This window comes from Gordionus sp. m RMFG-2023, chromosome 5 (assembly GCF_954871325.1).
Source record: "Gordionus sp. m RMFG-2023 chromosome 5, tfGorSpeb1-WG-v2, whole genome shotgun sequence".
In the NCBI taxonomy this organism is placed as follows: domain Eukaryota; kingdom Metazoa; phylum Nematomorpha; class Gordioida; order Chordodea; family Parachordodidae; genus Gordionus; species Gordionus sp. m RMFG-2023.
In genome coordinates, this window is record NC_088779.1 from 675,338 (window position 1) to 690,319 (window position 14,982).

The 14,982-nt window shown below is 25.9% G+C and overlaps 1 protein-coding gene across 1 annotated transcript in view; it reads left to right on the forward strand.

Moving 5' to 3' along the window:
* Nucleotides 1–343: 343 nt before the first annotated feature.
* The window catches only part of LOC135929746 (amyloid beta precursor like protein 2-like), a 30,282-nt gene continuing 15,643 nt past the window's right edge, over nucleotides 344–14,982 (forward strand). Inside the window, 1 exon segment of the mRNA XM_065466449.1 lies at nucleotides 344–514. Coding sequence (XP_065322521.1) covers nucleotides 449–514 — 66 coding nt within the window. The 5' untranslated portion in view covers nucleotides 344–448.

Here is a 14,982-nt window from a genome sequence, read left to right on the forward strand (position 1 = left end):
AATTCTTTAAGAAGAATGGATCTATTTTTAAAAATATTTAGTGAAAATGAAAATACCCTTCCCCCTCTCTCTTTTTAACTACCCTCATATTTAGATATTTTCAATTCCTTGCCTATTATATATAGTACTATATTTAATCATTTAATAATGTATTTATTTTTATATATAAGTTTTACTACTTTTATAAATAAATTTTTTTAAAGCCTCTATTTTGCTATTGGTTTATTTGTGGAATTTATCTTTTTAAATATCTCTTCCATATTTTATCAAAGACCTAATATTTTTTACAAAAAAAAATAATATCGTCTGTATTGTGTCACAGTCCATTTGTTAATATTGCAAGACAACAATATAAAATAATAAATATAAACGGTTTATGATTTTTTGAAAATATAAATTATTTTGTTTTGCAAAAATATTAATTTCTAACTTTAATCACTTTAAAAACATGAAAAATATATTATACCTTATTTTTCTCATCTTTAAAGTAGATGTGCATGGCTTAACAGTCGAGGTTTATAATTATGATATAATATTTTTTTTTAATTTACTGGTTAAATTTATATACATATTTTTTTTGTAGATTTATAATAATTTATATTAAGGTAAGGTTAAAATTTGGACAATAATCATTATATAATTCTTTATGATATAATTATGATCAAACTAATTATTATATTATGCATAGCCAGAATTTTATTTTTTAGAATGAAATTACTGTACTAAAATTATAATAAACACCCTTTAGTTTTTAATTTTTTATAAAAACTGAAGTAAAATAGATATATTTTAAGTTTTTGAATTCATAACATTGTGATATAATAAGGTATGGGTATGCTAATAAAAAAGTATATTTTACACTTTTAAAGTTATTGGAGAATTTTATTATCCTTCCACCAATTTATGGCAAAGGTTTGTATCTGTAGAGGTCAAATTGTTATACAACTCATAGAATTCCCCAGATATTCTTGACATCTACATTGGATTTTTTTAAAATTTAAACTATTTTTTTAAAAATTTTTAGTTGCTTTGAATTATTTTTTACTATATATGAATGATTCTAAAGGGAAATGTGAGTGAGTAAATGTTCTATTAAAATGGTTCTTTCTTTATATAATTCTAATATGCTTGTATTCGAAAATATTTGAACAGCTTTTTAAAGTTTCAAACTAAACCAATTTTATTGGTTTTACAAACAAAATTTGATTCATTATTTCTTTATCTGAATCTAAACCAGAACTAATATTTTTGTTTTGGTGTTGATCTGAGATTTATATTTTTAGGCTAAATGGCTAAGGCAAGGTTTTAAAATGAATTTTAAAAAAATCGAATCTTTTCAAACTAATTTAAATTGTATCATTTAATATGTTGGAATTAAAAAATTTTATTAGTAATCTCTAAAAAAACAATATTGAGCCATGTACATTAAAATATTTTATTAAAATTCTCAGGAGGTAGAAGAAATTGTTTGGCTGAGAACACTGTTATATTGTCAAATAGCAATATAGAAAATTTTTTAAAATTATTAATGATATTTAGTCAAAATTGATTATTAATCTTTAAAAGGTTCTAACTAGCTCACAAGCTTCTTTTTTTATAGGTTTTCATTTATATCTCAAATTTTTTAATGGTTCCAATAGCATTTAAGTTTGGCAAATCATAACGGTTATTTAACAGTTTGGTTTTGGCATAATAGATTTGTTCAAAGTTTGGTGATTTAACAATGCTACCTCCAGATATCTCAATTTTTATTACCTAATTCATATTATGACTTCATATTTTTTCCTAATATAATGGGCCACACTACTTTTAGATTGGAATTTATTTTATTTTTTTGCTATTTAGATTTTTTTGAATTTAATTTTAGATTTGGATTCATTTTGTTTGCTAATTTTAGATTTAGATGTCATATCATTGGCTAATTTTTGATTTAAATCCCAAAATGATATTTTGGACACACCATACCTTTCCAGCATGGTTGATACATTTTTATTATAGTAAAAAGTTTTTTTTTATTGGTATAAATAAAATATGCTTCAAATTTATCAAAAATATTTAGAAAAATAAGTGGAAAGAGTACCACCTCTCCCAATCATCGGGAGACATAAATATTTTAAATAATTTTAGATGAGATGAAGGGGAACGTTGCATTGATTGCTCCATCATATTTAAAATCTGTTTTTAATCTTCAAAATTAATAATTTTATAAACAATTTATCAAAGTGGTCATTCAATATACATCAAATTATATAATTTGTAAAGTAGATCTTGAGAGCTTTGATTCAATAAATATATTATATTAGGGATTATTAATATATTGTTAAAGGTAAGGCATTCTATAGCTAAGAGTGATTTTTGCCATACCTTTATAACGTGATTTTCAATAGTCATATTATCCTTCATGAAAGGGTGTATATCATTTTCACAGATATTATATAAAATACACCTTATTCTGAAGGATAAAAAAAACGCAGAACCCAAATGCTTTAATATAGGTCATTTTATTTTTAACCGATTATGAATAATCCCTGATATAATCATTCATTAAGCAGAGCTCACAAGACCTCATTCCCATCCCTATAAGCTCGATGATACTGAGACCTCTCTGATGACTAGAATCATAAATTGAATACTGCCTATAAGGCCCGTCCGAGTTACCCCTCCAAAATTTTTAGTTACACTGCTGTGATGTATTGTAACATCAACTACAAGAGCCTCAAGTAGCACTTAAATAAGGGTAAGAAATATATTTATAGCATTTTTTTAGCAGAAGATAAGGGCGAGATTTTCATGGATACGCTCTTGATTGGTTGTCAGATTTTCGATGACATACACAAGTATGAATGAATATTTAAAATAAAAATAAAAATCAATTCAAAATTATGGAAAGATTTGTAAGTAATTAAGACGATCAACATGAAGGGAGTAACGAGATGCACAGTCGTAAGGTGAAACTATCCTTCTTCCACCACCACACCACCCCCCAACCCCCGCCCCTTTTTAAAACTATTTTTTTATTTTTTTTAAAAAAAAAGAAATCGATAAAAAAAAAATTAAATTCCAAAAAAAACAACAACAAAATGAAACTTTATAATTTTGTATCATAAAAAAAATGGTTATCGTTAGAATCTATTGATCCGTTTTTTTAATGCTAATAAATGCGGAAAGTGCAAAATCTTAATCAAATCGAGGATAGATTTATTTTTTTACATGCACTAGGAAAAAAGGAAACGAAATAATTATTATTTTTTTAATATTAGAAAATAATTATATATATATATTATATATTAAACAAAATTCGATATTTTGTCGATCCTCCCCCCCCCCCTTCTCTTTTTAAAGAAAAAAAAACATAATTGGTTAATACTTTTTTTGAAATTATGATGATTGTTGCGATTGTCGATAAAAAGAAAAGTTCTATATCGATTTTTAAATAGTTAGTTGTTTTGTCTTCTTCCCCCCTTTTTTTTACTATAGCCAAATCAATAACGAATATGTGGTTCGAGGGTTAATCACCTAATTCGGCCCAATCTACAGGCGCCTGTCGCTAAATGTCGGCTAATACGGCTCAATCTACAATCCGTTAACATTGAGACGTTTTAAGTCATATCAGTTTTTATCTCAAATTTTAGCTGCTATATATAAGCAGAATCCCTAGGCCAAAGTAATAGTTTTGGGCTAAAATCTCGGGTTTAACCGATTGTTTTAGCCGACAAATTGGCTTAATAACGACTAGAAACCTAGTAATTATTACCCAACTATGAAGAAAAAACCCGGTAAATATTGAAGCTTCTTTAGTTAATTCTGTGTAATTTAGTTACATTTCTAAAAAAAGAGCTAGAACTCTAACGGTAGCTGACAGATAACTAATTGCCTACTTAATACAAAGTTGTCATTACTCATAACTAACTATATTTTTATATAAAAAAAATATAATTCTAACAAATTGCATTCCAGTGTTTTTTTTAATATGTAACTGTAAATAGTTACAAATTTGGAGTTACCTATCTAGAACAATTAAACAATTACTTCTTATATTAAGTAATTTTTGATAACATTTATTTTTTACCGCTTCTCCCAAAGGGGCTATAAAAAAAATAGAGAAATTAAATTAACCAACTAATGGTAAAGGGATGGTTGATCAATATTATTTCAAAACTCTCATATTTCAAAATGGTACGGTATCATTTTTCAAACTTTTTACGAGGATCAATTTTCAAACATGTTGTAAAGTGGCTCGATTTATCCTATTTTAAAATAGGATTTTTTATCGAGGATAACATCACCCCAAGCCTCGAAATTTTTGTTGATAGATGTCCAATCATTTCTGGCATCTGTGAACTAAATTTACAGACCCATAAATATTGGGTTAGCCCCTTTTTTTTAAAAACACTACGCTCTTATATTATTCTACTTAAATATTGTATCTCTTATATGAATACATAAATGTCGCATATAATTGTTAGAAATAAAAAACGATTGATATATTACAAATATGTCGAGAAGAATATTTATAAAAGAAAAAAAAACTATGCTACGCGCCAATTATTATATTCTTTTCAGATCAGATCGACTTCGAATCCTATATACAAATTATTTATTTTTGAAGTTAATCTTAAAAAATCGTTTTTTTTGGGGGGGGGGGGGGTGGATTGGAGCATTCTATTCAGAAAAGTAACTTAAGATTATAGGATATTTTTGGTAAAATTGATTCTCACTCAGGATATTATTTAAAAAATTGGCTAAAGCTAGAAAACCTTCTGAAGTTCCAAAATGTTGAAATATATGATAATTCTTAAAATTTTCTAGAATTATGTTTTGGGTCGTTTTTATTTTTACACAAAATAATGAAGCATATTTTGTTTTTTCCCATAAAGTTTCGAAAGTTCGCGAATTTTTTTTTTTATTATTTCGGGTGGCCTAAGTGTAACGTATATGAATGGTTTAAAATCATTTTCTAATCTCAGACAGCTATTTGGAATTCTAAAAAGCGAAGGGGGAAACTAGACGAGTTAAGTGCGCAGACGCAGACCAAGATTTGGAAGAACTTTAAAAAAAAAAAATTAAATATCAATAAAATAAATATAATCTGGACATTTTCAAAAAAGATAAAATTGATGGGGTGAAAATAAATCAATATCTTTTCTATCCCTTGAATTTTTTTTATCACTATTTAATATGGACGAGGGATGGAAGGGAAAAGACAGTGTAATTGAGGTTTTATCGATTATTTTTATTATAAAATTTATATATTCTTTCGAATAACTAAATGACTGACGGCAAATTATTACCCCCTCATCCTGTCAATTAAAGGTGATATAGATGACAGAATGTAAAATATGCCCACCCATCCATTTTTTTGAGTTTTTTTTTACGCTACTTCCAAAAGCTGATATACTTTTTCGGGAGATACTTAATAGGCATTTAGATTTAACTAGGAATGTAGGAAAACGAAAAAAAAACTCCATTTTAACAATGGACGAATTGAGTTATAAGATTTCGCAAAATATTTGGAATAGAATAGGTATAAATACATTTTTCCATAAATATTGAAGTAAAACTTGAAAAAAACACGTCAGTTTTTTTCCCCCAAAAAACGGTTATTTTTTATTTAAATCCTGGAATAAAACTGACAAACAACCTAAAGAAAGTTTCATCATCCTAATCAGAGTATCGGCACTTGAATTAGAAATTCTGGTAACTTAATATCTTAACAAAAGAAAAAAAATGCTTCCATTTTCTAAAATTTGGGAAAAAATGATTTCTTAGATTTTTCCTTCCTTCTTTCTTTTATTCGCTTCTGAATCTCATCTATAAATACAAGATTTGTTTACGAAACGTTAAATCAACTTTTGGTTTGGGACAATGATTATCTTTTAAACTGCGCCGATTCAAAATCTCTTTGTTGTCTATTATTGGCCCGTGTCATATCAGCCATTACGTTTTAAAGAATAACTAGTCGCCTTTTTAAACAACCATATTTCGATATAATACGAGATCGATAAAATCCAATTTTTTTAAAATATTTTTCGTGGAATTGTTATCTAGATCGCAAATTAATTTTTTATTTATCATTCCTTTATTTTTTATCATGATTTTTTTTTGTTAAAATTTTATTTTCATAGTAAGTAATCCTAAACCGTTGATTGGTTTATTTTATTTTTTCGAAAGTCGCATTAAACGCCATCCCAAATTCCAAACTAGGTATCGATTTTTTTTATATATAAAATGCGATGCGAATGGTTCGTGACAAACATTCATATTTTCAAGAATATATGACGGCGACATCTGTCTTAAAATATCCTTAGAAAGTTTGCGCCAACGGACCAATGAAACGAGAGAAATTTTCTAATAGCTTTTATTTGTATATTAAAATATTGTTAGGTAAGAAATTGGTCAAACCAATTCCCCCCTCCCCCCCATTTTTATCAATAGCTTTTCATGTTCAATGCTTTTTTTTGGTAGAATTACCCACGAATTGAGCGTTCTAAATTCCGCGTTGCAAACGCGAATAACGCATTTTGGTATCATGCTAATTGATCAAATTATAGCTTGGCGTTGGAAACAACTTTAAAATCATTCATTCATTTTGCTCGTCGGTTATACGACTCCAGTTCTTTAAAAAACTCCGTTTTTTGTTCTCTCACAAGAAAACCGACAGAATTTTGTCAACCAGATAAAAATAATAAGGTGAGGGGGGGGTTGGACAACTGCACGGGCTGTCCATGCCCGACCCGAAAACTTGGGTAATTATTGGTCAATTATACAAATATGTAAGAAAAAGTAACTTATCTTTTAAAATGAAAAATGAAAATATAGGATTCAAATTTTTATTGATGATATTGGAAGAAGAATGCAGTTACTCGAGAATTGATTTATCGGGAAAAAGTATAAAAGATGGATATAGAACACTATAATTCTCAGCCGAAATCAAATTTTGGCGGTAAAAAATTATTATCTAACCCTCGAGATTTCGCGCGTATATGACGGAAAGAAAACCCTTTTTTGATCCGAATCTCGAGTCTTACACAATATTTCTTGTTTAAATTCTAGGTTTTTGACAACACCGACATTATCTTAAATATAATCCACCAATCATCACAATTCTTTTATAACTTGCTCATTTACAAAAACTTTTATTTTTTAGGCGGTGTTCCAAAATATCGAAGAATTTAATATCTAAAACTTTCAGGCCATTTTTTTTTTTAAAAAAAAACAATAAAAATATGGCCATAAACATTTAAATATTTTTTAAAAACTTTATTTTTTAAAAAAAACATATAAGCTTTGAACTCAAATCTTATTAGCAATTTAATTTTTAAAGAGTTATAAAATTTTCATTAAAATGATTTTTCAGCGTGTTTTTTTTGTGTTTTTGATATCAGAGACTTATCGGCCCTAGGCCCGACCCTAGAGCCGTATTTTAATTTTTTAGAAACTTTTTTTAAAAAAAATCCGGGCCGAGCCTTGAAACATAACCCGTGGCAGGCCGGGCCGTAAAAAAATTTTTGAAAAAAAAAATCGTTTTTAAAATATTAGTGTCATTTTAAAATAGATTATCTTCGATTCGTAAAACAAGATAAAAAATTAAACTTTAAAAGGTGCAAATATTATTGATATTTTCTAATTAATTTTTTTTTTACCTTAAAGCTCATGATATTTACCAACAGATGTCTTAAAAAATATCCATAACTTTCGTCACAAGTATTTGATATAAAAAATTATCTTTTAAATTATTCATACATCAAAATAGGTAGTCACAATCCTTTTAAGACTTTTTATTAAATTTATTAGATTTTTTTTTTACCTGTGTTGTCAACTCTCACCCCCCCCCCCCCCCTACAATCTTTTAAAACATTCTTTTATATCCTCTATACAAATTAAAAAATATCTGAATAAAGATGTCGTCAAAAATTATTATGATTTTTTTTTGGATAATACACATAACATAACGCATCCATGACGATGTTAGAAAAAAAATATACATAATTTAGTTTTAAATTTGTATTTAATTCCAAAATTTCGACCTATAAGATTTAGTTTAGACTGATGTGTTATAAAAAAAGGTTTAACTTTGTATACACGAAAAAATATACCTTTTATTTATAAATATTTTTCTTTAAAATTTACAAACTAACAATTTTATAATTATAATAAGCACATAGTTTTGTTGGCAATCGAAATACAAAATTAACTTAAAATTATACAAGTTTTTATAATATCAAAAAAAAATCCTTATTTGATCCAAAAAAATTATTTTCGGCTATCAATTTAAGTATCGAAAAAAAAATATTATAATTACTTAGTTGGCAAATTAAAAAAAAATTTTTTATCTGTAAAAATTATATAATAATAATAATAATTGGTCGTATTGGCTAAAAAAAATGTCGGTAAATGATACCGGAAATAGGTGGTTAAACAAGTGATATATCGGAAGGCTCACTCGAGCGCGTTTTAATATACGGTAATCATATGATTTGTTGTAATTTTAGGCTATTGTCTAAAATATCAAAAAGAAAAATCTCGATTCGCGAACTTTCGAAATTTTATCGAAAATTAAAATATAAGCTATGATAAAAACGTGTCCAAAATATAATTCTAAAACTTTTCGAATTTTTGACAAAAAATGATTTTTGGACAATAGCCTACAATTTCCATATATTTTATACTCGAAAATTTATGACTTCATATTTTCTAGCATTGTTAAAGTAGCGACTTACTTTTTTTTTTAAATGATGTATCTTTTAACAAGTTACTTTAAAAAAAGTAACGATATTTTCTTTTATATAATGAATTAATTAAATAATTCAATTTCCGAACTAATTTTCCTTGTCTTTTTTTTTACTATTTCAAACGGTGACCTCTTTCAATTATACAAAATAACTTTACAATTAATTTACGCAAAAAAGATATTTCCTATAGCGGCTATTTTTTGTTTGTAGTTGATAAAATTAAAATAATTTAACTAATTTATTTATTTTAATTAAGGCCTATACACATATATATTTTTGCAAATACATTTTTAATACGAGCTTTTATTTACCTGTTTTTTATTTTCTTATTAAGGAGACGAAAAAATATAAAACATTGTTTTTTTTCTCTGTTTTTTTAAAGTCTGCCAATATTTTGTTGGAAATTTTTCATTATCACTCACAAATCATTATAATATCTCTCTCCGCTCATTTGGTTATATTATATATTTTTTTTAAATGTTTATAAGGGACGAAAGGTATATAAAACATTGTTTTTCTTTCTGTTTTTTTTAAATTTTTATTACTATAACTATGATTTTACGAAAAAAGGATAATACCGATATTTTATTGCAAATTTTTAAAACCTGCCAATATTTTGCTGATCATTATCACTCACAAATCTCATTTGGTTATATTATATGTTTTTTAAAATTTTTAAAAGGGACGAAATTTTATAAAACATTGTTTTTTTTCTGTTTTTTTTAAAAAAAAATTTTATACAAATTTTTAAAGTCTGCCAATATTATGCTGGAAATATTTCATTACCACTCACAATCATAATATCTCATAAATTTTTTAAGTTGAATTTTTGGGTTTCAAAATTTCCCTTAAGATGATTTTTTTTTGTTTTTTATATTTGAAAAAAACTGTTTTTAAATAATAAAAAATTAATTTTATAAATTTAATTTTGGAATACTAACATAATTTTGTTAATATTATTTTTAAACCCCCTTTTTCCGTTTATTTTATTATTCCTACTCTTATTGTCCCAGCTTGATCGATAGTATGGGTAAGTTTACTGGGAATTTAAAAAAAAAATGTATTCCTAACGAAGTTTCAACATTAAAATATATAATTTGCGAGATTTGTTTAATAACTGAAGTGGGGTAATCACTGTGTTTTTTTAGCCGTTTAAGCCAATTTTTAAACCGCGTTTTTAGCCGAAAACTATGACTTTGTCCACGGGGTTTTTCTTAAAAACACAGGTGCTCAAATTGGAAAGGAACCAATATAAATTTAAACGCCTTAATAATTGACGAATTTTTCCCAGCACTCTCCTGTAAGATTGAACCAATAACAACTACAAATAGGTATTCGATTTGTCATAAAATAACAATACGCTAACTTGCGGATTTAATCTTATCGAAATTTGAAATGTAATTATTTTTTAATGTAATTATAATTTAAAGTATTTAAACTACCTTATTATGAGATAAAATGAATTACAACTGTTAATATGTATTCCTTGATTATTTGATTATATCCTAATAATTTAAATTTTTATAAGTTATTTATATCATAAGAAAAGAATCTAAATTCAATTTATAAGAGTTTAAATTTTTTTTTTTTTTTTTTCAATACCTTGACATATTAATTTATCTCATTATAAGTCTTATTTCGATATTTCTTCAATGAAAGATCTGTAATATAATATTTAATTTTTTTCTATTAAACACCGTCAAGCCTATCATTTACTCTTAATAACCAATACAAAATTTTTCAAGTATATATTTTTCATTTTATATGACTTTACATCATTTTTTATAAGTAAATGATTGCAATCCACTACTTCCATTTTTTTTCCCGAAATTTTAATTGTTTTTTATAAAATATATTTTATAAATTTCAGAGACCTTCAGAGGTATCATTTACACAGCCCAGCCCGGGTTTTATATTTTCAGGCCCGGCCCGGGTTTATATTTTTAGGCCCGGCCCGGGTTTATATTCTCAGGCCCGGCCCGGATTTTTTAAAATTATATTTTATTTATTTATGATTTTTATAGCTAATAATGGCGATTTCAAGTATTTGGTTTTAAAATAATCCACCCGGGGCCTGGGTATTTTTTTTAAAATTTTTTTATAACCGAGTCGGGCTTAGGTATTTAATACCATCAACCCCGTCATTCTTGACGGGTTACCAGCTGATATAATTATATTAAAGTATTATTGTGAGATAAAAAGGAAATACAAAATATTATTGTATATTCCTTTACTATTGAATATATTTATTAATTTTTATAAATTATCATAAGAAAATGAAACACACTTAGTATATATCAGGAAAAATTTACCTAAGCATTTGCAGTTTATCTTGGCATTCGCAGTTTATCTAGGCATGCGCAGATATTAACCAAAAATGAAGTCCCACCCCCCCCCTTATATTTTTAAAAACCGTGAACATTAATTCTAAATTTATCGTTTATTATAAAAGTAATGCGTCCACACGTTTTGATAGAATTTATTTCATATATACCCCCCCCCCCTTCTCTTTCCCTGACTACTAATAGTTTTCAAAAAATTATATCGTTTTTTTATTATACAAAGAAAGGTATAAGAGAAGAAATTTTTTTATCTTTTGCGAATTTGAAACGCCTAAAAATTGGCAAAAAATTTAAAAAACCAATAAACTCTTTAATAAATGTATATATATTTTTTTAAAAATTAAATTTACACCTGCTAATTTTTAATATAATATTTTATTGTTACACAGTTTAAAATAGTTTATAAAAAACCAATTATTTTAATCTATCTTTTTTGTCTGCGAACACATTTTTCATCCCTTCGATTTTTTAGTAAAAAGAATATATTAATTTTTTTATTTTTTTAAAAATAAATATAAAAAAATGGTTTATAATTGCTTTAGCATAATAGCATTTGATGATTAGCAAAATTTAAATCTCTTCGGCGAAAATCAGTGCAGTTACGCTACCGCTTAGCGATTCTCGTTATCGCGCTTAACTACAAGCCAGGCCTAAAGCGTGAAGCGTGGTTCCTTTAATTATTTTGTTCAAAAAATTATTGATTATATTCCATAACATTTTTTTTATATTTAAAAGTGGACTTTATAGGGATTTAAGGGAATGATATTCCCTGGAACGAAATTGGAAATCCCCGAATATTTATTCATTTAATTTCCCAACACTTTTGCAATACAAAGAAGTTTCAAACTTGGAAAAAGATTATGCGTTTCGAAATATATCTTTTCCTGAAGGTATTTTTGTGTATCAGCCATGTTTTGCCTCCTTGAAAGGCGATACTATATTAGAATATTTAGTGACCACAACTTATATTCTGAAATTACATATATTTTTAAGGTAGTTAGTTATTTTAATAATCGTTCACAAATGCATCAAAAAAAATGTTATCCTTCAAATTCAGTCCTGAGATAGATTCATTTTACATTAAAATATATATTGTCCCTAATATTTTGATATTTTTGACAATTTTTTTACAAAGTTCCAATAAAAATTTTTTTTAGCTAAAAAATATCATTCCACTTTTCTCTTTTCCCCGTGGACTGATATCTATTTTGTTTGAAATCTAAGTTGACGCACTATAGTCACGATTGCATATAACTTTTACTTTATAGGCAATCTCAAGACTTCCCTGATATACTTATTGCACCCATCATATCCGGTCATTTATTTAAAAAATTATGTTTAAATATTTCACTTCGCTAAGAGATTTACCTCAAAGTAAAAGCCATAATTTTATGAATAATCTTCTTTTTTAAATATAGCAGTGTCAAATGACAATTTTGCAGGTTTTTTATTTTAAACCCTTACCATATTAATAACAGCTGATTAGAATGCCTCAACTTATTCATAAAATGAACTTTTTCTTCCATATTTGATGGCATTGATGCTTATATTTATAGTTTACGAACTGGATACTAATTTTAGGTATGCGACAGTATTCTATCAAGTACTTCATAATATTTGTCTGAAGATTTAATATCCATTTACGTTGAATCTATTCAAATTTTTCAGAGATGCCATTCGCGACAATCAATTTTTGTCCTGCCATCTTTTATCATTATAGTGCACACAAAAGGGGGTATATCATTAAATTACTTTTCTGGCATCCCCTCGGGGTAATACCTATTCCCTTTTTTGAAACTTTTGTTTAAATTGAGGTTGCCTTTTTTTTATTAATATCGTCGATTCAAAATTTTAAATAAGTTTCTAAAAATAAGGATTGCCTTTGAAAATTATATTATCGTCTGCGTTCTTATTTTCTTTAATTTCTAAATATTCCTTTTTTTAGGATTATAAGTAAGTTATTTATAATACGTCTTTATATAATATTACAAAGCGAAGAATAGAAAAAAGTAATGAAAAAAAACCTATTCTCGTTTTTTTAAGTAGTTGCTAATGCTAAACGGTAATTTTGTCAACAACGCATGCGCACTATTATACGCTCAGAAGCTCTGCCATAACCCTCAGCCTCAGTTAATCCAAAATTGTAATTTTTTTTTACCTCTTCTTTCTATTTCACGATTATGTAATATTTTTTTTAAAAAAAACAATTGCATTTTCTAAAACTTTAAATTTATTCATTATATTTTTTTTTACCTTTATTCAAACAAATACAAATAAAAAAAACTTCCCCTGCCTGCCTGCTATTAAAAACAATTTATTGTATTAAAAAGTAATATGTGGTAAGTAAGCATTTTTATTGAATTTTTGTGTTTAAAAAAAATATAATATTTCTTTTATATATATTAAAATGTTTTATATTTTTAATTTTATATATTTAATTTACACCTGTCGCCAAATGGAAACCATTATGAGCTGAATGAATTGAAAATCTTTTTTTAATTTAAATATTTTAATCATTTTTTTCAATACGTTGTTGGCTCTATAAGCCTAGTATTTTTGTTAAATTGAAGTATATGATATGAAAAATAGCGTTAAAAAATAAAAAACATTTTTTAAAAAACGCATTATAAACTGTTACGCGTTTTTTAAAAATATATTATATAAAACGCAACCTATTTTATTTAAAATACATTATATATGAGAGAAGAAGCTTAATCTCTTTTGAAGAAAAAAAATTATATTCTTGACTCTTGAGTATGAAGGGACATGGAAGCAGATTTAAATCTTGATTTTTTATTCGTAAATTATTGATTTTAATCATGCCCAAACCCAGACTTAATTTATTTTTTATATTTTTATTTTAAAAATAAATGATAATTTCATTTAATGTTTTTTTATGTCTTCTTATGTCTAGTTCATCTTATTATAAAAAAAAATGTCTCTCCTTATGATCTATAATAATAAACCCTTTATCGTCTGCCCTAATTAGCGATCGTCTGCCTTTTTACGAAACCCTTTTTTTTGTGTATTAAGATATATATTTTTATAAAGTTGTAATACATAAATTGAATAAATGATTTAAAATATATGATATCGTCCATTCCATGTCAAATAAGCAAGAAAAATTTTAATCATTAGCAATTATATTACCTGAGATATGGGAATTAAAGGTAAGAATCGTATTTTAAAAAAAAAACCCTTTACGGATGGTAAATAATTAGTTTAAATATTAGAATCTATCATTTCAATTAACACTAAATCAATAATTTAATTGATCCCAAAATTTGAATAACATCGAAATTTATTATTCAATAGTAAATTTGTAATTACTGACAAGTGTCAAACCTAGATAATGGGTGAATAGAATTATCATGGACTATGGGTCATTGAGGTCCGGTTTTAATCGTACTCTTTGTCTACTATTTCATTTCATATCGTTTGGGGCGTACAGATAAAAAGTAGTTATCCAATCCGATTACAAATATATAGTCGTAATTGTCCTAGTTTCTAATAGGTATTGTTGATATTTAATTTAATAATTAAAATGTCAATCAAAAAAATCATTTTTATTTCCCTTATGTGTTTTTTGATATAAAATATGGGAACATATTTTCTTCAATTAACAAATCAAGATATATTTTTTCGTTTTGAGTTTTGTTTTTATTGGTAAAAGATCGTCATTATTTTTATATTTAAATATGTAATTATTTTGTATATGATAATAGACCACTTTTAATTTTTTTATGAAAATATTAATTTTTCTGGATTATGTGAATTAATTTTTTTGATATAATTAATTTGTTTTATTGGATTAATTTTTTTGCAATCAATTTTTTTATATTAATTGAATAAAGATATTTAGCTTTGAAAATAGTGTATGTTTCAAGGGTTTAAGTTTAAATCTTTTA